Source organism: Alexandromys fortis, unplaced genomic scaffold (genome assembly GCF_014885135.2).
Source record: "Alexandromys fortis isolate MF-2015 unplaced genomic scaffold, M_Fortis_MF-2015_v1.1 scaffold_187, whole genome shotgun sequence".
NCBI classification, from domain to species: domain Eukaryota; kingdom Metazoa; phylum Chordata; class Mammalia; order Rodentia; family Cricetidae; genus Alexandromys; species Alexandromys fortis.
Window position 1 is genome coordinate 2,558,983 of NW_026068088.1, and position 26,383 is coordinate 2,585,365.

Sequence of the window (26,383 nt, forward strand, 5' to 3'; positions counted from 1 at the left end):
CACTTATGACAGACTAAGCTGGATTAATAAGAGCATGCTGGTGTGTGTGTGTGTGTGTGTGTGTGTGTGTGTGTGTGTGGTGTAGTATTTGTGTGTATATGTTCATGTGTGTGTGCATGTATAGTGAGTACAAATGTTTACATGTGGCCAGAAGTTAATTAACATCAGGCGTCTTTCTCTATCCCTGTCCACCTTAATTTTTGAAACAGGATCTTTCCCTGGTCCTTGTAACTCAGCAGTTGGCTAAGCTAGCTGGCTAGCAAACTGCCAATGTCTGCTTATATCTGCCCCATCTTTCCCCAGTACTGGGGTTACAGCCAGGTGCCATTATGCCCAGATTTTACATAGGTACTAGGAATACAAACTTGGTTTCTCATGCTTGCATAGTAAACATTTTATGGTTTTTCATGCTTGCATAGTAAGCATTTTGTCAACTGAGCCATCTCCCTAGGATTTTTTGTTTGTTTGTTTTTTTGACAGGATCTCATATATCCTGGGCTGGCTTCAATATGTAGCTAAAGATGATCTTGAATTTGTTATCCTCTTGCCTCTACCTTCCAAGTTCTTAGATTATTAAGAGTGTATCAGCACACCTGGTTTTATGCCATGCTGAGAATTAAACCCAGAACCTCATCCTAGGGAAGTACTATCAACTCAGCTACATGCGTATCCTCTCACAGTTTTTCAGTCATCCATTTACTTCCTTTTTGTTTTTATTATTCATTCCCAAGAACCTTCAGTAGCCCCCTCTCTTTTACTTTAAATATATTTTCCAGAATTTGTCCTTTTCCAGTTATTCTCATATTACTCTGCCTGATATGTCCTATCCATAGCTATAATGTCAACTATCAGCAAAATGCTTAGCACTCTTATCCTTGGCTTTCTCTCCACCCTACATTCTCTCTTAAGTTTCTAAGTAGCACTGCCCAGTAGAACATTTTATGTTACCAGTGAAAAGTTCTGTCTACACGAGTCAATACAGTAGCAATAGCTACAAGTAGCTATTGAATATTCAAAATGTGGTACTGCACTTGAGAACTTGAATGTTTAATTTTGTTTTATTTAAATCCACTCAGTAGCCACATATATGTAATGGCTGCGTTTGTGACCAACTGCCTGTTGGGTAGTGTTCTTTACTATCCACAAATATTCCGAAAGCTAAAGTCAGATCTCATTCCCATATTTCCTCTCTATTGATTCCCCATTTCAGGTAATGCTCTGTTCAATTTCCCATTCAGCATTCTTACTTTCTCTTTGTCACCTCTCTACAACAGGTCAGCCATTAAATTCTATCAGTTTCTTTTTAATACTTTCTCTCTAAGATACCTGCTTTGTATTAACCACTGGTACTTTGTTCTACAGCTTTTTTCCTGTCATTTAACTTCGGTGAACCTTGAGCTGTATGCTGCTGACCAATTCCAAAAGTCAAAGGAAAGTCATTTGTGTGACAAACCAGAGGGAAGTTTGGAAATGCACAGAATAGATTAATGAGTACATAAACACACTTTTACTTCTCCCCTGCTCCCATGAAATTCTTTCCTACATGAACTTATAATTCTTTAGTCAGACCATTTGTAATATTGACCTTTCATCTTTTTCTCATTACTCTGAGGCAAAAATATTATGAGTCCTTTTGGAAATTAACTGCATATTCTAATAAAGCTTTAGTTTCTACAATCATAGAACTATAATAAAATAGAAGAGTTTGGCAAATTAGTGAATAATGTTGAAAAAATTAAAAACTATAAAATTGTTGGGGGTTGGTAGCATACATCTTTAATCCCAGCACTCAGGAGGCAGAGGCAGGTGGTTCTCTGTGAGCCTAATCAAGGCCAGCCTGGTCTACAAGAGTTGCGTTCCAGAACAGCCAGGGCTGTTAACACAGAGAAACCCTGTCTTGAAAACAAACAAACAAAAAACCTTGTAAATTTGTCATTACTAATGTTGTCCTAATTTCAGAGCTTGAGAAAACATGGTTGAATATGTTATAATAATGTCTATCGTCTCTTTAGGTCAACTGGAGAAGTACAATAGGGAAATGGAAGAGAAGTCAGCATTGACTATCCAGAAATATTGGAGAGGATACAGGGAAAGGAAGAACTTCCGCCAACAGAGGCCAGCTCTCACAGAGTATAAAGCAGCTGTTACACTTCAAAGAGCAGTGAGTCTGCTGTAGTATACAAAGTTTTACATAAAGAAACAAACAAGTGTCCAAAATTGACTTTGCTGTTTCCCAAATATAAACGCATGATCAACCACTTAGCTTTTGGGACCTTAGTTTCTTTATAAGAACATAGGGTTAGAGGTATAGCTCAGTGGTTAAGTACTTACGTTCTTAGCATGTGTAAGACTGTAGGCTTAATTCCTAGGAATATAAATTTAAAAATATATAGTAATAATAACAGCCTACTTGCTTCTTCTCAAGCTGATTTAGACTTTAAGTTCTTAGCACTGTCTGCCATTTTCTAGATTGAAACCTTGTTATTATTTTTCTCTCTTATTTGACCTACAGGTTTCTCAATAGGGAACTAATAAACCTTCTATATTGGTGTCAGCTCTCAATGAGCTTGAATTGAATGGATACTTATTCTATCTTTTTTATTTTGTTATATATAGATGACATACATGAGGATTCTGAAGTCTGTAAATTATAAAAATCCTATGCGAATGTATCATATTTTATTAAAATAATCAAGTTACATGGAAAGTATTGGCTATTATTTAGAACATTATAACTCTTGAATTGTAGAATGATATCCTCAAATGGTAATTTTCCTGGGGATTATGTGTAGTAAATAATATCTGGGGAAAGCATGCACAAGGTTTTTCATTTAGTAATCTTTTCCCTCTTGATACTTCTCTTATACATCATTAGGCTTCTATTAAGATTTCAAGTCTTTTTTATTTTATTTTTTTTTGGTTTTTCAAACTGGGTTTACTCTGTAGCTTTGAAGCCTGTCCTGGAACTAGCTCTTGTAGACCAGGCTGGCCTCAAACTCACAGAGATATACCAAGTACTGAGATTAAAGGCATGCGCCACCACCACCTGGCAAGATTTCAAGTCTTAAAAGCATGTTGCTTAATCATCTTTTTGTAGATTTTGCTGTTAATTCTCATTTCTTACCATGATAAATTTCGAACACTGAATGTGGATTAATATTTATAGAGATGTTTTAACTTATTTTTTTAATTATATGTGAGCATGTTTGTATAGGTGTGTGGATTTGAATTGCCAATACCCACTGAAGTCGGAAGCATCCCAGTGCCTGGAACCAGAGTTATAGGTAGTTGTGAGCCAACAGACATAAATGTTGGGAGCAAAACCTAGGTTTTTTTACAAGAGCAGTTTGTGCTCGTAACTGCTAAGCTGTCTCTCCTATGAAGGTATTTCTGAACCAGTAGAATAAATACTAGGGAAATGTGCAGAGTTATCTGTCTCGTCCTCCTCCCTGTGGTATATATGTAACAAACAGTTCTGTACCATCCTGAATTATATACATACTTCTGATATTTACCCTGAGCTAAGGGTAGCTCATTTATGACCAGGTTGGAGATACTTCTTTTGAAAGAAATTTGCCTTCTTGTGATGCTTCTACTTTATAGTTGCCCCTTCTTTTCAAACTCCTCCCAGCCATACAATCAGGTGGACCCTGATAGAGTTGATGTACTAACTTGCTTGATTTAAATGAATCTAGTATTTTGTAAAAGACTCTCTGAGATAATCTAGCTCATGTACATTCCCTAGAGAAATAGTGATGGTTATGGCAAAATTGTTTGGTGCTTTCATACTTTCCATTAATAACCAAGGAAAAAGACTAATTACATTTGCCTCATACCTGCTCAATCTTAAAAAAAAAAAAAAAAAAAAAAAATTGTTAAAATCAGAACAAAAGAAGCCAAGGACAATGGCACTGGATTTTGATTCTACTGCATGGACGGGCTTTGTGGGAGCCTAGTCTGTTTGGATGCTCACCTTCCTGGACCTGGGGGGAGCAGGGAGGACCTTGGACTTCCCATAGGGTAGGGAACCCTGACTGCTCCTTGGACTGGAGAGGGAGGGGGAGGGGGGAGGGGAGGAAAGTGGGAGGAGGGGAGGAGGTGGAAATTTTCAATTAAAAAAAAAAAGAATGGACTAAAGTTAGCAAAATGGAAGCAGAACTAAGAGGATTGTTATTATTATTATTACTATTACTATTATTATTAGTTTTGGCTTTTCAAGAGAGGGTTTTTCCATGTAGCTTTGGCTGTCCTGGAACCCACACTGTAGACTAGATGTCCTCAAACTCAAGAGAGATCTGCCTGCCTTCATTGTGAGCGCTGGAATTAAGACTTGTGCCACCAACCCCCTCCCCCTCCCCCATGCCCAGTGGGGATTACTTTCAAAGAAGGAAAAGAAAGAAAAAGAGGAAAGAAAAGAAAAAGTACTAGAAGTAGTTTGAACAGGACAGTGGCCATTAAAGGGCACATTGTACCATATTTTTAAATAATCATTTTTTAAGATTCACTGTAGGGAGGTCTTGGTTGTTCAGTACACAAGCTAGGTAAGCACATGTAGCTGTAGAACATTTGCCACATGCCTAGTCCAAACTGAAATGCACTTAAGTATATATAACTACCAGGATTTGAAAGCTTAATAATGTAATTAACATGTTCATAGTGCCTACATTTTGGAATACTATTATTTTACATATAGTGTCTTAGTGTTTCTACTGCTATGATAAAACACCATGACCAAAACAACTTAGGAAGAAAGGGATTTATTTCATCTTACACTTTCAGGTTACATCACCGAGGGAGGGAAGTCATAGCAGGAACTCAGAGGCAGAAACTAGAGCAGAGGTTGTAGAAGAATGCTACTTACTGGCTTAATGGTTGTAGGTTAAGATAGTAGCTATTAAGGAAACAGAACTCAAGCTCTTTTTCTCTCTACCTCACTCTAGGTTCTTAAATTCCTAGCAAGGTGCCGTAAGAAAAATAAACTATTTGCCCCTTGGCATGGACTACAAGAACTCACCGATGAACGCAGAGCTGAATTGAAGCAACAAGTGGATGATTATATCAGAAGACATCCGGTATGTATGTTTCTGTGCTGAAGAACATGTTTGATTAATCCATCGCCTGTTATTCACCACCAAAGCAGCGTTCCATATATGTGTATGCATATTGACTGTTGGATGCAAGGTAGTTCCATAGAGCTAGTGAAACTCTTCTTACAGTTACAGGACCAAAAGGTATAATTGATAGTAAATGGAAACTGAACTTAAAAATGGGATACTTCCTGTACTTTGTCAATGAAACTTGTATGTTGCTTCTTTTATAAGAGCACAGTAAAATCTTGTCTGCTTTGAATCTTCTAATACGAATCTGTATTGTCAATCAACGAATATTCATCCTATCCTCCCTATGCTCAAACACATGTATAAGAACTTGTATTTACTAGTCTGTTAATGAGCCTCCAAGACCTAGTAAGTTGTAAACGTTGATGACCTGCCTTTTTGATTTTATTACTGTAATGCTACTGACACCTTTTCCCCAACAAAAACACCCATATGTCTGACTTTGTGTGACCACAGTGTAACAAAGCGGGTGCTACCTGCTTCTTCGCTATCAGTTCCTGATCTTACAAACCTGCACATCTTTGAAGGTCATTTCTCTTTTTTGTTTAGAATGACTCAGCATTCCTGTCATTTTTAATTCCCTGTATGTCCACAGATCATCTCTACTTTTTTGTCTCCCATGTTTCCAAACTGTCAAATTTTATGGAGAAAGTGATAATTTATGCTTATTTGAATGAACCATTCTTAGTATATCAAAGTACTGCTTTTGTTTTGTTAGGATTGTGCTATAATGCTGCTTGCATCTGAATGCGTGTTTTTTTTTCCTTCCCTTTCTCCTTTCCTCTCCCCTCCTTATACAAACACAAATTTCTACAATATAAAGACTTTAGATGACTAATGTTAGAGGTTTGATATAATACTTTTAGGTAATCCTACCATTTATCATTTTATTCTTCCAGAGCCTGACCTCTACAAAATGAAAAGCAGAATACATTTGTATCTGTGACCATATGTGAACCTAGTAACCACTAGAACAGAGCAATGATAAAAAATAAATTGGATAACAATATTTAGTCTTACCTATATAAGAGATTTTCCTCATTGTTTAAATCTTTATAAAATATCACTGATTCTTGTCATATGCACTACATTGTTAATACCCTCAGTGTTATGGGATGTTTAACCTTTATGTCAGCTACTCATTTCTATTATTGTAAGACTAAAATAGATATAGGTTATAGCTAAATGGATAGTCATGTTAGTGTTTTAACTAAATTTTTTTTGTTTGTTTATTGTCTGGGGTCCTAAGCCAATTTGTAGTCAGTTCACTTTTTCCACCATGTAGGTTATTAACATCAAACTCAGATCATCAGGCTTGGCAGTAGACAGGAGCCTTTACTCACTGAGCCATCTCACATTGAAAACTTTTCATTTTCTAAAATAAGCTTTTGGTTTTAGTTGCTGGTTCTTGTTTTGAACAATGTAATAATTTATAATATAGTCTTTGTAGCATACTAAAAAGTAAAATACATAGCAATAATAACATAAAAGAATGACAGAACTTAGAAAAAGTTCTTATATGTCTGAGGGTCTTTGGGAAAGAACTGAACTTTTTTCTATCTGAGGGGAATAAAAAATCACATGCTATTTGATTGTAACCTCTTTTTTTACCTCTTGAAAAATCTCTCTCATACACATTTCTTCTCTCTACTCTGCTACATTTCTCCACATAGAGCTATATCCCGCTTCTACATTATTTTTTCATTCACACGCGCACACACACACACACACACACACACACACATTCTTCACTCATTCATTCACTCGCCTACTCACCTTCTTCAGCTGTCCAAACTCTGGGCAATTATGAGTTGCATATACACGGTTCAGCCCATTCTACTAACATTTAATAAGTCATACAGTTTCAGGCTAGGGAGGTCACATTGACTATAACCATGGCATTGCTTGGCCATACAGGTGGGAGGCACAGAATGTCTGCACATAGCCTAAGGGACATGATGGAAAGTGACATTGAAATTTAGGACCTTAGCAATAAACAGTTAGTGACTGAACCTTGAGCCTTATATCATAAACCAAAGCCAGGAGTACATGCAGAAAATCAAGCCAGGCGGTGGTGGTGCACGCCTTTAATCCCAGCACTCGGGAGGCAGAGGCAGGCGGATCTCTGTGAGTTCGAGACCAGCCTGGTCTACAAGAGCTAGTTCCAGGACAGGCTCCAAAACCACAGAGAAACCTTGTCTCGAAAAAAAGAAAAGAAAATCAATTGCTGCAGGGTGGTATGTCTTAATGTTATCAACCTGACTTTGGTTTAGTAGACAGACACCTGGGAACTTGCCCTTGTGCATATTTTGCAGGGGCATCTAAGTCTATTTTGAAACTGCTCTGAAGTCTAAAATCAGCTAAGTATGTAAAAGGCTGTCCTTATAATTGAGAACATTGTAATTTTTATATGTCAGTCTGAGTATGAAAAATATCTTAGTATTATTTTTATTCATCAAAATTGTACAGATTAAGTAGAAATCATCTTCCTGACCATCTACAACTATATGTGTGCACAGTAGATGGAGTATATATATATGAGAAAAATTACAGAGTAGCCAGTTTTCAGAGTCTGTGCCCCTGCAAGCCTTGCTTGAATGGGGTTCTTCCATCTGAGGATTACTTATCTGGTGAGTCAAATATCAATTGCTATCTGCTGTATATTCTTGTGGCCTCTAGTAGGATTCAAACCTATAAACTTTTAGTTAACAGCTAAACATTCATATAAATAATACAGAATCAGAACGATCTTACAATTAGCCATGACTGAAGCTAGTCGGTATTTAATTCTCAAATCCGTTGTTTTGCTGATTGTCACTGGAATGCCTTGATGTTTAAGCTATTGCTACCTGCAGCTCTTAGCAGTCTTCCTTGATCAAACCTGATTTTCTTTAACTCAGAATGAGTCTACAGAATCTCACTTCATGTGGAAATAAAAGCATAATCTCTTTCCCAGAGTAACATATCTTTTGACATAAATTGTGAAGTAAAGGTGTTTTCAAAATATATAGGTTGGTTGAATCTAGCAGTTTTCATAATTGGTGTCTCGTAGCAGCCAAAAAATTTAAAGGCAACACAATAACATACAGTATCCAAATTCTCTGTGTATTTTCTATCTTTATGTGGTTTATTATATCTTTTATTACTTTATTTCTTTTTAAAGGAATTTTTCTACCCTTTTTCCTTTCTCTCCCAAGCTTTTGTAACCTGTTTAGAGGTTTTATTTCATTTGATTCTGTCTTTACTGTGTATCTGTAATATTTTCTGTCTGCATGAGCAAAAACCTTAACCCACCATGAAGTATGCTGGCAGAGCTCTCAAGCCCACAGACAGCAACTTGAAAAAGTCTCTATGTACTGTGGCCCATGTATGAGACTGCAGAACCCACCAGGCCATTTAATGGCATTTGGTGGCCATTTCCATCTTGCAGGTAGCATCTCTTCCTTGACATTGGTGTGAGACTGTGAGACAAAGAAGCTGCAACTGGCTCTGTTTTTGTGTATTTAGAACCTTTTGTAAAGCATTTTTAGACCTTTGGATCCATGCTGGACTGTGGGAACCATTTGTAGGTGGGAGTTTTCCTGGCTGACTTCTGATGACACACTTATTCCTATCATTTTCCTAGTTTGGTTGTACCACCTATAATTCCTGCCTGGTTACTGACCAACCAGCTTTTTATTAACTCAATCTTAGTAGCAAATCTTTACAATGTACAAAATGATTATCCCACAGCACAGTTGCAGATCTTTATATAGAAAAGTGAACTTCAATCCAAATTCCATACCATGTACAAAGTTTAACCCAAGATGTATCCTAAATATAATTAAATACATGACCTCAAACTATAAAACTTCTAGAAGAAAATATGGTAAAAATTGTGAAATTGAATTAGTCAGTGATTTTTCAAATAGTTCAGGAGTCAAAAGAAGAAAATTAATGAATGTCATCAAAATTTAAAACATGTGCTCTAATAGATCTGTTAAGATAATGAAAGAAAAACAGAGATTAGGGAAATGTCTTTGCTGATCATTTATCTGTATACTAATCTATAGAAAGAGATTTTAAAACTCAATAAGAAAACATGTGATCTATTTATAAGTGGCCTGAAGACTTGAAAAGACAAATCTTTTAAAGAAAATATACAAGTAACAAACACAGGAGAAAGTGCATCAACACTCATTTGAGGAAATACAAATTAAAACCACAGTGAGGAAATCCACACTGAATGTCTAGAATCTAAAAGATCAAATCACTAAGTGTTGGCAAGTTAATAGAAGAAATGTGATTGCTCAAATTCTCTTAAGAATGCAAAAATAAAAGCCGGGCGGTGGTGGCGCACGCCTTTAATCCCAGCACTCGGGAGGCAGAGGCAGGCGGATCTCTGTGAGTTCGAGACCAGCCTGGTCTACAGAGCTAGTTCCAGGACAGGCTCCAAAGCCACAGAGAAACCCTGTCTCGAAAAACAAAACAAAACAAAACAAAAAAAAAAAAAAAAGAATGCAAAAATAATTTGATAGTTTCTTAAATGTATGTATCAGACTGGAGAGAGTTGAGAGGTTAAAAGTGTTTACTGCTCCTTAAATGGGCCTGAGTTAGGGTCCTCACACCTACATTGAGCAGCTCTCAACCACCAAGAACTCCAGCTCCAGTGGAACTGACATACTTGTCTGGTCACTATGGACACTCACACACTTGTGTGTACACACACACACACATACGAACAAACAAAAAGAAATCTTTAAAAACATATAAAATACTAGCATATGCAAACTACTGCATATATCCAGCACTGCAAAAATAAAGCCACAAAACCTAAGAATAACCATTTTAGCAATAGTTACCTGTCCAGTGACATGAAGTACATTTACTTTGTTGTGTCACCTTTAGCACCATTCATCATTAGATTTTTTCTTCTTTTAATTCTAAATTTTAATTTTAAACAATTTTGATTAAATAGCATACTTACTTCCTCCTTAAATCCTAAAAACTATCCATGTGTGTGTGAATTTGATTAAGTACTTAATATGAAGTCATACAGTATCCTTTGTGTACAATTATTTCACTTAGTATAGTGTCTTTAAAACTTATTCAGGCCGGGCGGTGGTGGCGCACGCCTTTAATCCCAGCGCTGGGAGGCAAGGCGGATCTCTGTGAGTTCAAGACCAGAGCTAGTTCCAGGACAGGCTCCAAAACCATAGAGAAACCCTGTCTCGAAAAAACAAAAAAAGAAAAACTTATTCAGGGTGTAACTTGTGTCTGAATTTTTTTCTTAAAATTTGAGTAAAATTACACTGGGCATATTCTGGAGGCAGAGACAGGTAGATAGATCTCTGGGAGTTTGAGGCCTGACTGAGCTATATAATGAAACTGTCTCAAAAAAATATTTTTGATAGCATTCCATTGTAGGTGTGCTGCATATTTTACTTAAACAATAGTATAGTGTTCAAGGGTTTTATAGTGTGTGTGTGTGTGTGTGTGTGTGTGTATTTTGTTTTTGTTTTGGAGGGGGATGCATTTCTTGGTTTGCCTTTTTGACATGAGACAGGATCTCATGAAGGCCAAACTGCTGTAGAGCTCATTGTGTAACTTTGAGGATGACCTTGAACTTTTGGTCCTCTTGCCTTCCCCTCCCAAGTGCTGGGATTACAGGTATTCACTGCTATACTGTACAGTTTTTTGTGGTGTTAGAGATTAAACCCAGGAACTCTGCATGTGAGGCAAGTACTCTACTGACTGAGTTTTGTCCCTAGCCCAGTTTTTTGTTGTTGTTTTAAATATAGCTAATAAATGTGACTTGTTATTTCATTATATTTTAGATTTGCATTTCTATTATGATTAGTGATTTTCAGTACATTGTCATGTATTTATTTACCATTTACATAATCATATTCAAGACTTTTGACCATATCAAATCAGTTTTCTTTTTTGTTGATAAGCTGTTTGAGTTCTCTGTATACTGATCCTTTTCTGATAAATGATTTGGAAATGTTTTTTCTATTCAGTAGAATAGTGTCCTTTGATATACCAAAAATCTTCATTTTTATGAATTTTACTTTGTCTTCTGTTATACAGTTTGAGCTCTTATTTTTAGCTTTTTGACCTCCTTGAAAAAAAAAAACAAACTTGTGAGCAGTTAGTTGTAGCATGAGTATTAAAAACCCAGAGACAGATATTGGGGTTCAACCTGAAGATCAGAAAAGGAAAGGAGCCAACCACTGGCTCTTAGACCAAAAATGGGCGATCCTGCCTCAGTGAATCCTCAAATTGAGACTGTGTATGAGGTTGTCTCCTCCCATCTTATATTCCTCTCTACTGCTGGGATTAAAGGCATGCACCACCACTGCCAAGCCTTTCTGATTAACTGGTATGGCTGCTAGGATTAAAGGTATGTGCTACCACTGCCTGACCTGTATGGCTGGCTAGTGTGGGTGCTTTGCACTGATCTTCAGGCAAGCTTTGTTTATTAAAACAGTATACCACTATATTTCCTTTTTTGTCTAAAATAATATAAAAGGATATAACTAATAAAAGAAAAACTATATACAATAAGTACAATAGCTTCACAATATATACAGACAATAAATACATCAACAATGTCTAGTACATTTGCATTTGACAAATTTAGAGAAAATACTCCATATCTATCCTATCTTGGTTCAAAGTCTTGTACCTAATTTACTTTCTATCATAACTTGCTTTCTGTGTCTGGTAAACGAGGAAAACTATAACTATCTAACCTTCAACTCCCTCAGAGACCCAAAAAGGAAATATTAACTGAGTAAGCAGAACATGTGAGCAAGCAGCTTCCAAAAAAATGTAAGAAATGACAGAAATAGCTGGCTGCCTGGACAGTCACTCCAAGTTCCTCTGCAACATTGGGGCATCTATCTTCATCCTTTAGGCCGTAAAATATCCAACAGATTTTTCTGTAAAGCAGGATATTCTGAAGGACTGTCCTTCCTTGTCTTGACAATGTTTCTTTTGTGGCCTGCTTGTCTAATTAGGACAGCATACTGTCAGCAGTCGAGGTAGGGGCATTTCCTTGCCCAGTGGGTTACTTATACAACAAAGAAAGTAAAGTCCATGTGGAGTTTCTTCTGTGCCCATTATCTTCTCTGAAGTAGATTAGTGCTACCAGAAACAGACATATCTTATTGTCATTAAAAAAAGAATCTATGTTATTAAAACCTCTTAAATGCCATATTCTATAGACCTCTGAGCTATTTGAAGATGACCTGTCTATCTAAAATATATTTTTGTTTAATCTTGAAAACATACCTAATGAGACTATCAGTTTGATTATAATAGGTAATTAACTATTAACCTGTATTTCTTTGTTATGCTAAACAGTTGGCAGTAATTTTCAAGGGCCAGAAATTTGCATTATATTGTAAATGAGTTATATAGGTACAATATCTTGAACAAGAGTAGAAATCTATGTACAATATATCCTAATGAAATAAATCTCAAATTTGTATCAATATATAAACTTTATATACAATATACAAAAATCTAATCTAATATAAAACATTTCAAGCTAAGAGTTGCTTTTTAAAAGTATATTTAGTAATATACCTTTTAATATATTTGTATCTTCCGGTTTTTTCCAAATAGATTGTTTATCTACCCTTTTTATCCTATCGTATCTATATCCTCTTTTTTTTCTTTTCAAAATAAGAAGCTTGAATCTAATTTTCTTTGTTTAGCTTTTTTCCTGTCTATTACTAATATCAACGTGTAACCAATCCCCATAAACAATGACAGATACCCTTAGCCCAAAGAAAGGCCAAAACTGCCCACCCTACCTCTTGGAAATGATAGCCTTGTGTTCTTAAGTTTACTTCCTGGGGGGTAATGACATCTTTAAAATCCTGAAAAGAAAAAATTAGGTCATTTGTTAAGTCCTGGGAGAGATAGCTGTATCATTTGTTATACAGTCTCTTTGTAATGGGAAAGGGCAGGGCTTGTCTCAAGTCCTCACTAGAGTGGTCTGTAAGACTGGGATCATTTTCAGCTAGGCTCCTCAAAATTGTTCTGAGAAGTTTGTAGTCCAAAGCCTATTTTTAGGTGGCATTTTTCAGATTAGTGGTGATATCATAGTCCTGGAGAATCATCTAAAGAGTCAGTATAAAACCAAAGGATTATAAGATTAGTGTCAATAAAATAGTCCTTAAATATTTGTATTTTTTATGTCCTATATCAGGTGGCTCTTCTAACAATAGACAGATTTTGGATTTCACTTTAATAAGCATGCTTGGGTTTAGAGAAGGAGAGAGCCACATTCCAACTCCAAAGTCAGCTTTGATTTTTAATTATACTGGGACTACAAAAAGACTATTTGGATTATATGTCTGTAGAGAACAGTAGAATAATTGGGAAGATATATGAAATTTTCTCCTGTTGAAAATGTGATATACCAATAGCCAATTTGCTCTTTTTCTCAAGATATTTTTTCTGGATGATTTGTCCTTTTTCCCAGATGTCTCATTTGTACAGTGGTCTTCAGTTTCCTTAGCTGGATACCTTTATTCTCCTGTAAAGACAGAAACAAACCCTTCCACTGCCCTAATTTTGGAGAAATTCTCTTTTGGCAAGTTATATCTGATCGAATGAAAATCATTTGTTAGTTTTATAGGTTAGTTTAGATTAAACAGACATATTGCTTAATGAATTATCATCTCTTTTACTTAAGAGGTGTCTTTTGTTCAAATTGAATCTTTGTCAATTTTGATGATATCATAGCTTTTCTTCTCCTGTGGAAACAAAATTAAAACCCCTTCCCCAACATAAAACATGTCCTATTTTCCATTCTGAGGTCAGTAAATCTTTAAAGTATAGCAGCTAATTTACTTCTGTAGTTATTTTCTACTATCCAATATAATCTCTCTCCACAGCTGTTGTTCCTTTCTCATTAGCATTTAGAAAATTCAAAATTAATAAAATATTATACATCTGTTTCTGGGGGCATTTATCATTTCTTTCTGTTTATTTAACATATCCTTTAGAGTTTGATGTGATCTTTCTATAACTGCCTACCCTGTAGGATTGTGTGATGTACCTATAATATGATTTATATTATAATAAGCAAAGAAACCATTTCATCCTCTTAGATACATATGTTGGAGCATTGTCTGTCTTTATTTGTACAGGTATACCCATGGCGGCCATAACTTCCAGCAAATGTGTAATTACTGAGTCAGTCTTTCCCAAATTCAAAGCAGTTGCCCATTAAAACCCTGAATAGATATCAATGATGTGGTGTACATATTTTAGTTTTCCAAATTCTATAAAATGGAACACATCTGCCACATTTCATCCCTTTGAGTACCCTTTGGGTTACTTTCTGCAAGTAGTGACATTTGATTGTATAAAGAACAAGTAGGACATTTCCTTATAATTTCCTTGGCTTGTTGACATGTGATGGAAAAGTCTTTTACACCATTGATATTGACATGATTTTTTAAATGAAATTCTGAGGCCCTCAGCACATTTCTGATTAATAATTGATTGATTTCTGCATTATCTTGTGCTAAAGGACCTGGCAGACCCATATGGGATCTGATATGTGTTATGTATATGGGATGATTCCTATTCCTGATCTTATCTTCTAACTGCATCATCTGGTATAAATTCATTAGCTTCAATATGTAAAACAGCTCTTTCTGCACATCACAAATCGGTAACTATATTGATAGGTTTTTTTTTTTTTAAATCCCTTAGTACCATGCGAATAGTATATAAGTCTGACTTTTGGACAGAATTATAAGGGCTTTGTTCCACTTTACTTAAATTTTCTAATTTGTAATTTGCCTTTATTGATTTATTTGCATTAGTATAGAATGTAGGGGCTCCGGTTATTGGTGTGTCCCATGCAATGCAAGGAAGTATCCAGTTAGTTCTCTTTATAAGTTTATAATTATCTTGCTTTTTGGATAGTTGTTAGTCTCTCCCAAAAATTTACTAAAAGCTCTTTGCCAGGAATCACTTTCTTCCAATGATTTGTCAATTTCATCATTAAAAGGTACTATAAATTCTGCGGAATCTTTTCCTGCTAATTGATGAAATCTCAATTCTCTGAGAATTAACTGAGACCTTTTCCACATAAATTTTTAATTTTATACTCAGTTTATGTGGTAAAAGCTTCATTCTAAGATAATATCTTCTCTCAACATTAAAATTCTTGTTGGGGAATGCTAGGTGGGTAATGTGACCAAAATGCAGTTAGAGCTCAGATCTACATGATCCACATGTGCCTTCTGTAATTTCTCTTCAATCAAAGCCAATTCTCTGTTTCATCTGATAATTCCATGGGTATGTTTAAGTCCTTATCACCAGCCAAGGTTTTGTTTAACTTAATCAGGTTATCAGGATTTATCCCAATATTGTGCCATAGAAGGGAAATGTCTCCTAGCGATCTTTGGAAGTCATTAAGAGTATGCCATCAATCTCTCCTAATTTGCACCTTTGGGGGTCTAATTTTTTGTAAACCTATTTTATAACCTAAATAATTAATATAATCTCTTTGTATTTTTTCAGGAGCAATTTGTAATCCCCAACAAGGCAAAATTTTCTTTATTTCTTCAAACATTGTTTCTAAAGTATCTACATTTGAATCGGATAGTAAATATTATCCATGTAATGGTAAACTATATTCAGGGAAATTACTTACATATCATTTACAATGACTGACTTACAGAATATTGGGAAAGTATAGGGCTACTTAATATTTGCTGTGGGTGAATCTTCCATTGATAACTCTTAGCAGGCTGAGAATTATAAGTAGGCATTGTGAATGCAAATTTTTTCAGTTTTTTTCTTCTAAAGGTATAATGAGGAAACAATCTTTTAAATCAATATCTGTAAGAGGTCATCCTTTAGGTAACAGAGAAGGCAAAGGAATGCCAGAATGCAGAAAGCCTATTGGCTGAATCACCTTATTAACAGATCTTAGATTGGTTACCATTCTCCATTTTCCAGATTTTTTTTAAATAACAAATTCAGGAGAATTCCAAGGGCTGGTTGATTCTTCAGTATACCGAGCATGTAGCTGCTCCTGTACCAGCTGTTCTAAAGCTTGCAGTTTCTTTGTTGTTAAAGGCCATTGTGCAAACCATATAGGTTTGTCTGTCGACCATTTTAAAGATAAAGCTGTTGGTGCCTTTGGAAGACCAGCACTGTTCTTGTACAATCTGAATTGTCAGTTGCTATTCCCTTTAATACCTTCTAATATTTTCCCAGAAACATATGTTAATTTTTTTACCTAAGATTGGGGAATGTTAATCTGAGTATGCCATTGCTGTAACAAATCATGTCCCCACAAATTTGTTGCTATGTTAGCCACACATGGTTTTAATATTCCTCTCTGTCCTTCTGGTCCCATTCAACCCATCTCGTGCTCTACTTTACTTGAAATAAAGTTCTGATCCCTAAGAACTGAACATTTACCTCCTGAAGAGGTCAATTGGGATGCCAAGATTCTGATGATATTATTGTTGCATTCACACCTGTGTCTACCAGACCTTCAATGACGTCATTTATTTGTATTTTTAATTTTAGTCTTTGTTCATTTATAGAAGTTTGCCAAAATACCTGCTTTATAGTTTCTCCTGAATTTTTTGCTCTTTAACTCTTCTATTATCCAGAGCAGTATAGTTTCTCACAGTAGGCATTAGTTTCTTTAATTGCTCTGCAAAGGAGTTTCCTCTACAATGGCAGGAAATGACTGAACCAGATTTGGCATAGTAGCCTGCAAGAGGCCCCTCACAGAGTTTCCCCTAACAGCAAAGGATTACCTTGAATATCTCTTATTGATCTATGTTCATTAGTCCAATGCCTGCTTTTACCACACCTTCTGCATAATCCAGAATGGAGGGACATTCTGAATAGATTAGGCTTAGAAAGAATATTGTTTCTAGGAATGCCCTGTTTACAATCCCTCTTAAGGCGACTTTTCTTGCCATATTATTTTTTCCTCAAACCTCTGGAAATCACCTCTCCAAGTATCATCATGGTCATGAGATTCAATATTAATTTTATCTCGGATTCATTCCTTAAAGGTGCTGACTGTGCCTTTAACAATCTGATTATGCTTTTGCATTGAGAATTAGCATTTTCAAAAGCCAGAGATTCATTGTTGTTTGTCTAGCTTCTGAATTCGGTATTATTCTATTTACTACTGATGTCAATCTTTGTAAGACATCTATGAAGGTTTCTTTTGGGTCCTGTATAACTTTGGATTCAATCTTCTTTCCTACTCCTTCAATTATGTCCCAAGCACTCAAAACTGCTGCACTGCATAAAGCCAGAATGTGACCACAATATAGAGATTGCCTTTCTAGAGAAGCATAATTTCCTTCTCCAAGAATTTGATCTTGGGAGATTTCCATACCTCTCGCTTTACTCCGTTTTCAATAGTCTTAGCTTATTCTCTGAACCAGCTACTCATTGTAATTGTGGACCAGGCTCTAAAACAGCTTTAACCTACTCTGTCCAGTCATTAGGGATAATTCTATTATAAACTGACCACAAGTTTAACATTTTCTTCATAAAAGGTGAATACATGCCATATGAGATTATTGCTTCTTGAATCTCCTTAAATCTAATATTAGCACAGGAGTCCATTCAGCTCTTACTCTATCATTTGGCAGTTCCTGTATGGTGGCTATATTAAGGTTGGTTGTTTAAAAACTTTACTCTGTTCTCTCTATTCTTGTAATGCTACACTGAAATTGGTTCTTCATTAAATTCCTTTGTCTGTGATATGTTTAAGATTTCTAAGACCTGTCTCTTAGCACTCAGATTAATCAACTTTTTTAGTGATAGAACAAAAATGGTAAAGCTGATAATATTTACAATTACATAAATCCCATCTAAATCCCATAGCCTCTCATACAATCATTTCATTTTCATACTGTGCAGTGTATTATCGTACAGAGAAACAAATCCCTCCAATGTAATGATGTTTACCACTTTTTTTAATGTGGGAAAAATTCTTAACTAATTTCTCTCTTTAAGAATTCCCAGTTAGCCAGGCAGTGGTGACACACGCCTTTAATCCCAGCACTAGGGAGGCAGAGGCAGGCAGATATCTGTGAGTTTGAAGCCAGATTGATCTGCAAGAACTCCAGGACATACTCCAAAGCTACAGAGAAACCCTGCCTCGAAAAAATAAAATAATAATAATAATAATAAATTCCCAATTGTCTTACTAAATCCTCCCATGATATTGATGAAGATGTGAGGCTTATTGCTACTGCATAGAACAGGCCTGACTGGATTTTAAGGCAGCTACCTAGTTTGGCAGCAGCCCGAGAAGAGGGTTCAGGGAGAACCTGCCAGGAGAGAAAAAAGAAGTCCTAGCTGGTAGGGCAGTGACGCCAGCTGTGTGTTGCTCTGGCCTTTGCCAGTGACTGTAAAGCCACAGGCAAATGGCTTTTTCATGAATTTGTACCCCAAACATTGGGTGACAAATGGAGCACAAATAATAAAAACCAAAGACAGATATTGGGGTTCAACCTAAAAATCAGAAAAGCAAAGCAGCCAGCCACTGACCTCCACCATAGACTTAAAATAGATAATCTTGCCTCCAGGAATCCTCAGATCGAGACTGAGACTAAGACCTGTCTCCTCCTATCTTACATTCCTCTCTAGTGCTAGGATAAAGGCATGCACCACCACTACCTGGCCTCTCTGGCTATCTAATGTGGCTACTGGGATTAAAGGTGTGTACTACCACTGTCTGGCCTGTATGACTGACAAAAGTGGATGCTTTGCACTGATCTTTAGGCAAGCTTTATTTGATGTGGGACTCCCCTCTCACTGTATGCTGTGAATGCTTTATTACCATTTTTTACTAAAGAAGCTAATTTGGCCAATGACAGGCCAGAATATAGCGAGGCTGGAAGAAAGAGATAATAGAGAGATAGTATGCAGAGTCCTTGAGACGCCATGTAGCTGCCAATGTATACAGATGCTAGACCCTTACCAGCATGGATCTACATAAAACTAAAAAAAAAAACTTTATAAAAGGGGAGCTTCTAGACACACAAAATGGGAGTCAATTGGATCTTCTTGGTAGCCACGTTTTTTCAAATAGGCTCTGTTTGCTGGCAGTGAACAGAGGTACGGCTCCTTTTAAGAGAAGGCTTCCTGAGTCAGCATTAGCAGCAAAAACTGTGGGGCTCCTTTAAGAGTCAAATTTCTGGTTTGTGCTGACAACACGAACTCTGGCTATTTTGGGAGGTCCTGTACTTAAATGGGGTTTCTGAGCAGAGTGCTACAGATTGATTGATTAATAACAACATATGCTCGCTGTGTCCATGGAACTAGGGTGGTGAGCATGGCTTGCAGAGGCGGTGAATTTAGCATTTTGAATTGGATGGAACAAACAGGCAGGCCCGCAGAGTTGATCCTAGCCACTCCCACTTAGCATTAAGAAAAAAGCACTCCTTTCAGAAAATGATTACAGATATACAAAATAGATATAAAAGACCGCTAAACGAGACACAGTGTGTTTTTAAAAAATAAGTTAGGTTTGGGAGAGAGAGGAAAAAGTATAGACAATTATAAAAAGAAGTAAGAAGTTTAAAAAATAAAACAAAGTCTTTAAAGAGACAGTAAAAGTAATATAAAAGAGTACAGACAGACAGATTAAAGGAGTAAAATTGATTTTTAATAAGCCACATAAAGATGGAATATCCACAAAGTCTGGATTAAGTATATTATTGTGTTTTCTTTGCATTTTTTGACTGCAAAGAGGCATTTGATTCTGGGGGCTATTAGGTTAAACCAACATAAAGGTATCTTGACTTCAAAATTTTCCTTTGGAAAAGAGTTTCTGTTTTTGTTTCCACAGAAGAACCTATTAATTCCTTTCAGGCTAATGTGGTTTGCTAGAACAAGACCCCCAGATAGGTCTCAGTGAACCCCAAAAAATACTTGGGCCAATAAAACAGCAGGAAGCAATTTGAGGAAACAGCACCCAAATCCCAAAACGATTGTTTATAAATGTTTATTTTCATTTTAAAAGGGTTGGTTATAAATGATTAATGATCAGTTTCTAAAAATGAAATAAGGGGGATATGATATAGAGATGAATAATTTGCATTGGCATGGATATAGGTCTTTTGATACAAATTTAAGGTTGATTTTGATATACTATATATATATCTGCTCTTATTTAAGGTATGTTTATACAGCTCTTTAAAAATATTATATATGATTAAAATTACAGATTAATAGTCATTTATAATATTCAAATTGTATTCATATTAGCTAGGTTTTCTAGATATACAGAGATATATTTCAGTTAGATAATCTTCAACACTTCAAAGACCTACAGAATATGGCATTTAAAATGTAAGAATTTAGACTTTTCTTGACAATGAGACATGTCTGCTTCTGACAGCACCAATTACTTCAGAGAAGTTAATGGGCATTAAAGAAACTCATTTTGAAGTTTGCCTTCTATGTGACAAGGCTAGCCATTTGGAGCAAGAAACTGTTCTTACCTGGACTGCTTGATGGTATGTCATATGAACTGGACAGGCAGGACCCACAGAGAAGTGACTACTGAAATTCCTGAAAGATGGAATTCAGGGTTCCTGCTTCACACCATTATAAGGCAGGACAGATCTTCAGATTTCCTGATTCATGGAAAAGTGTGCTGGATACTGTGGGCTTGTAGGCTAAAGATGGATGACCCAACGTTACAGAAGAACTTTGGATGACTGTCCAGGCAGCAAGATGTCTGTCAATTCTAGAGTTTTGGAAGTTGCTTACAATATGCTTCCTGTTTACTTAGGTAATACTATATCCTTCTGGGGTCTTTGATAGAATTGAAGACTAAATAGTTACAGTTTTCCTTAGTTATGATAAAAGATAAATTATGTGAAACTTTAGACTCACAAAATATATTGTAACTGTAATTCTTGCTTGATACCTGTTTTGTTATATATAATTTTGCTTTGTTGAAGATAAAACCTTCCTTTTTATTTAGACAGAAAAGGGGAGATGATGTGGGATTCCCCTCTGTATGTTGTGAATATGTTTTATTAATATTGATTAATAAAGAAGCTACTTTGGCCTATGTCAAGGCAAAATATAGAAGGGCTATAGAGAGATAGTATGTGGAGTCAAGGAGATGCTATGTAGCTACCAAAGGAGACAGATTTTGGACTTTACCAGTAAGTCACAGTCTCGTGGTGATACACAAATTAATAGAAATGGATTAAGTTAAGATGTAAGAGTTAAGCCGGGTGGTGGTGGCGCATGCCTTTAATCCCAGCACTCGGGAGGCAGAAGCAGGCGGATCTCTGTGAGTTCGAGGCCAGCCTGGTCTACAAGAGCTAGTTCCAGGACAGGAACCAAAAAAGCTACGAGAAACCCTGTCTCGGAAAAAAAAAAAATGTAAGAGGTAATAAGAAGCCTGAACTAATAGGCCAAGCAGCGTTGTGATTAATATAGTTTCTTGTGATTATTTGGGTCTGGGTGGCTGGGAATGAAAGAGCAGTCACCATTTACATTTATTAAAACACAAATAATATACCACTATAGTTAGTAGTTCTACAGTATCCTCTTAAGAACTATTGTTAAACCTCTTTTTATCAAATGGTTATTTCTTCCATATAATCTCTGCATATCCTTGTGCATACTCTTAACCACTTCTAGTTACTTACACTCTCTAATACAATGTAAAGACTGTGTAAATTGTTCTTTGACTATACTTTTTAGGAAATAATGACAAGAAAAGTTTGTATATATTTGAATTCAGCATAGATGCAATGTTTCTAATACTTTGATTCAGGTGAATATGAGTGTAGATCTCACAGATCTGGAAAGATGAGTGTAATTCTGATAAATACACCAGTTTTTTTTTTTTTTAAGATATATAATGTGTACAGTGTTCTGCCTGCATACCAGAAGAGGGCACCAGATCTCATCATAGATGGTTGTGAACCACCATGTGATTGCTGGGGATTGGAACTCAGGACCTCTGGAAGAGCAGTCAGTACTCTTAACCCCTGAGCAATCTCTCCAGCCCCCTGGTTTGTTATATTTTAAATGTTTCTTTGGACAGATTTTAGTGCACTTTAATAAGATTTGTAACTGAAAGGTAAGTTCCCAACTGGACCAGGACTACATAAATATTTGAGAAAGTTGTGGTATCAGAAATTTTATCAGCTATAAGACTAGGATTGTTTAATTCTTATTCAAATTGTCACTAACTTCCCCTTAAATTATCTGAATAATCTAAAGGATAGGTTCTTTTAGCAGATTTCTGCTTTTCATTCTGTGAAATCAGGACCAGTTATAATATTATGGTATAGATGCATTTAGAGTAGGGATGGATAAGAAGTAAAATAGTATTTCAAATGGGATTCAAACAAAAGGAATTGGCTTTGTTCCTCTTCTATATAATGTACTTTTCATTATTGTCTCCTAATATCAATGTCTTTGTAGAAATGATGCTTGGAAACATACCAAAGAGAAACTTGGGGCCTAGAGAGAGAGCTCAGTGGTTTAGAACCCTTGTTTCTCTTACAGACTCCAGGTTCATTTCCTAGCACCAACTTGGAGACCCACAACCCTCTATAACTCCAGTTTCAGAGTGATCTTAACACCCTCTTCTAACCTCTGAGGGCACAGCATATACACATGGTGCACATGCTTATGTACAGACTCAACACTCATAACTCCAAGAGAAAATAAGTTAATTTAAAAAAAAAAACTTGCCTACCTACATTGTTATATAAAATCAGGGTTTGGGAAGTTGTTATTTAAATTCTGACTGGTTGGTTTGGTGGCTACATTTTTGTTTCTTATGGGTTGGTTTGTTTGCTTATTTGTCTTTTAGGTTTTTTGAGACAAGGTATCACCATGGCCCTGAACTCATGATTGACATGCCTCTGCTTCTGCATGGAGATTACAGGCTTGACTATACCCAACTAAAGCTACTAATTTATAGACAGTTTAATACTTGCAGTAGATTCTATAGATAAAACAAGAGACTGCTATGAATTCTAGAAGCTCTGCTCTGTGGTTAGGTAAAGCATATTTTGATCTATCTGTCCTCATGACAAGTTTTCTGCCATGTGTTTTCAGGACTCTCAGATGTCAGAAGTGGCCAGCAGAGAGCTCCACGCACAAGCACAAGAACGACTTCAGCACTATTTTATGGGAAGGGCCATAGAAGAAAGAGCCCAGCAGCACAGAGAAGCTCTGATGGCTCAGATCAGCACCAATATTGAACAGATGATGAGTATGCTCTGCTTCCTTCTGTTTTATAGAAGGAATAACCCATGCAAGAGATGTGACATCCAAAATCTGTAGAAGGATGATGCCACACACAAATAGTCTTTATCCCAGCCCTCAGAAAATCTTACATCATCCCAGTTTTCAATGATATTTACTCTGTAGTTTCTGTTTGTGCTTGTTTATAAACTTGGATATTTCAGCTTCATCAAAATTACTAATTTCAAAGATGTTGTGTCCTACTAGCCACATTCTGTGCTGTAGTCCCCAAAGCCTTCTTTTAATTTTTCCATATTTTAGAAGACAATGACAGTAGTTACAGTACAGCACACTTATAGAACATTTATAACTTTTAATAACATGCCTTTACCAAAGTTTCCATCTTTAGCTAACAAAATTTATTCTTTTGTTTTAAGCCTGGAAGTTGCCAAGGGTTTGGGGTTGTTGCTGCCACTCACAACTGTAACTTTTGGCTAGAAACCTTCCTTCATAGTTAGCAGTGACAACACATTCAGAGTTGAAACCCTGTCCTGTTCCTGGCTGTACATGGGCCCCAGCTCTGCTGTTTCTAGGCTGCTGCTTGCCTGGCACACTTCTACTAACCATTTACTTTCTGTTTGCTGTAGAGGCACCAAGTCTGAAGGAGGCAGAAGGAAAGGAACCTGAGCATTTCCTAAGTAGATCTAGGCCCGTGGCAGCCAAGGCCAAACAGGCCCATCTCACCACCCTGAAGCACATACAAGCACCTTGGTGGAAGAAGCTTGGAGAAGAACCAGGCGATGAGATTGATGTTCCAAAGGATGATCTTAATATAGAATTAGGAACTCTATTTATTGGTGGAACAAAACCCCCCTAGAAGAGGATAACTGTGAAAATTAGCAATCTTACTTTTTAGGAGATTGCTAGTTTTGCCTCTGGCATGCTGGTAGAGCTACCAGTGGCTTTCCAGAGGATGTTCTTCATGTAACACTTGGAAACAACAAACAGAGCATTGGCTACCTCGGTCCAAGTTCTTTCCCCTTTCTGTATACCCTGTCTCATTCTATTCCCAAACAGATTTGTGGGCTTTATTGTGGGACAGAACTCAGTGTGAAATTCTATTGTTGACATGAAATATGAAATTTCTTTCATTTTTGTTTTCTCACTAAAGGTTTTTTTTTAATAAATATTGTGTTTCTGAAAAACCTGTCAGGATTACTTCAACTTTTCACATTTGTTATTCAGAATTTCCATTATTATTATTATTATTACTACCGTTGTATTTTTTTTACCTTGACAAAGTTTAGAAAAAGGCAGTCAGTTAAAGGATATTTCATTATCTGAAAAAAACAGAAGCAGCAGAAGGAAACAGTAGGTTATACTTTATATATTGTAAAAATAATGTATTTTAAAATTATTTTTATGTGCATCAGTGTTTGCCAGCATGTGTGTCTGTGTGAGGGTGCTGGATTCCTTGGAACCAGAGTTAGAAAAAGTTTGTGAGCTGCCATGTGGATGTTGTGAACTGAAACTGGGTCCTTTGGAAGAGCAGCCAGTCTTAATCACTGAGTGTCTCTCTAGTCCCCTCCCCCCAAATAATGCATTTTTTTGAAGCTGAGTCTCACTATGTAGCTCTAGCTAGCCTTTAATTCACAAGACCAGGCTGGCCTATACTCACAGAGTTCTACCTGCATCTGCCTCCCAATACTGGGACTAGAGACATGCCACCATGCTTAGCTATATTTCCTTTTAGAAGTGATAATGGAAAATAAGTTCAATTACTGGGTTTTGTTTGGTTTGGTTTCCTTTTTCTTTCTTTTCTTTTTTTTTTTTTTTTTCTTTTTGAGTATGAGAGTGGAGGTCAGTGTGTAAAACATCCAGAAAATAGTGTCAGATTCCACCAGAGTTCAAGTTACAGGGGGCTGTGAGACACCAGACAGTGATATTCAGAACCCGACTTGGGTCCTCTGCAAGAGCAAGTGCTCTTAACGACTCAACTGTCTCCAACTGCTTACGCTGATTTTCAATAAAATAACCTTTAGTTGGCCACTTTTTCTAATCTATAAAATCATATGACTCATTAGTATAGATTATACTTGTGGTATATATGGCATACATATATGTGATATATTTACATGCAACTTATATATTAGACAAATATTTGAATAAGTTTTAAGTTGAAGATACATCTAGAAATACATCTGGATAACAAACAAAGCCATAGGAAAGTTTTGGGATGTCTGTATTTGGCATAAAAGAAGATGAAGGGGGGGCTTTGAGAAAATAACTGTCAAGGGGAAACAGAACAGAGTAAGAGTAAAAAGACTGTCTTTTAAAAACTGTGTATTCTTTCATTCCTACATGATGCAATGCATTTTGATCATGAACACCCTCACTTTTTTATTCCCCTCCCAGACCCTCTAAAAACTCCAGCGACCCCAGCTGTCTTTAAAAAACAACAAAACCACTGAGTTTAATTTCGGGTTGCCTTATGTGCATGGGTGAGAGACTGTGTTTACTGAATCGTGTAATACTAATGGTGACATCCCTGAAAAATACTGACTCCCTTCCCCAACAGGCATTAACTGCAAGCAGCTATTTAGCTAGGAGTGAGGCCTCACGTGCTCCTCCAACCATCCTGGACTATTGACAAGCTTGAGTGAGTGATGTTATGCAAGTTACCGTAGCTGCCAGTTAATTCATGTATGCAGCAGCCATGTCTTGTCCAGAAAGCAGCTTTTAAAGGCAGTTCTTCACATCCAATTTTTAAATTTTTCCTGCCTCCTCTTCTGTGCTGTTCTCTAAGCCATGGTGGTTGGGAGTGAGACTGATGTCCTTTTCAAGGCTGAGCACTTGATGGTTCATTATTCTCAGTCCTTTGACTAGTTACAAATTTCTGCATTCACCTTTGCTCATGGCAAAAAGAAACATAACTAATCAGTGGGTATACACATATTTACAAGTCAATGTGGAAACATGTCCATTCAGCAAAATAATAGACGTTCCTTCCTAGTGTCTATACCTTCCCAGCTAAG

The 26,383-nt window shown here is 36.4% G+C and overlaps 1 protein-coding gene across 2 annotated transcripts in view; it reads left to right on the forward strand.

Moving 5' to 3' along the window:
• The window catches only part of Iqcb1 (IQ motif containing B1), a 59,770-nt gene extending 33,880 nt beyond the window's left edge, over positions 1–25,890 (forward strand). The window contains exons 12-15 of one of the 2 annotated variants that reach the window (XM_050122357.1): positions 2,013–2,161; positions 4,941–5,072; positions 23,220–23,376; positions 23,996–25,890. In XM_050122357.1, the coding sequence (XP_049978314.1) occupies positions 2,013–2,161; positions 4,941–5,072; positions 23,220–23,376; positions 23,996–24,225 (668 nt within the window). In that variant the 3' untranslated portion in view covers positions 24,226–25,890. Of the gene's footprint in view, positions 1–2,012; positions 2,162–4,940; positions 5,073–22,001; positions 23,377–23,995 lie in introns of those variants that run through there. The other variant, XM_050122358.1, reaches the window with a different exon arrangement.
• Positions 25,891–26,383: the final 493 nt, after the last annotated feature.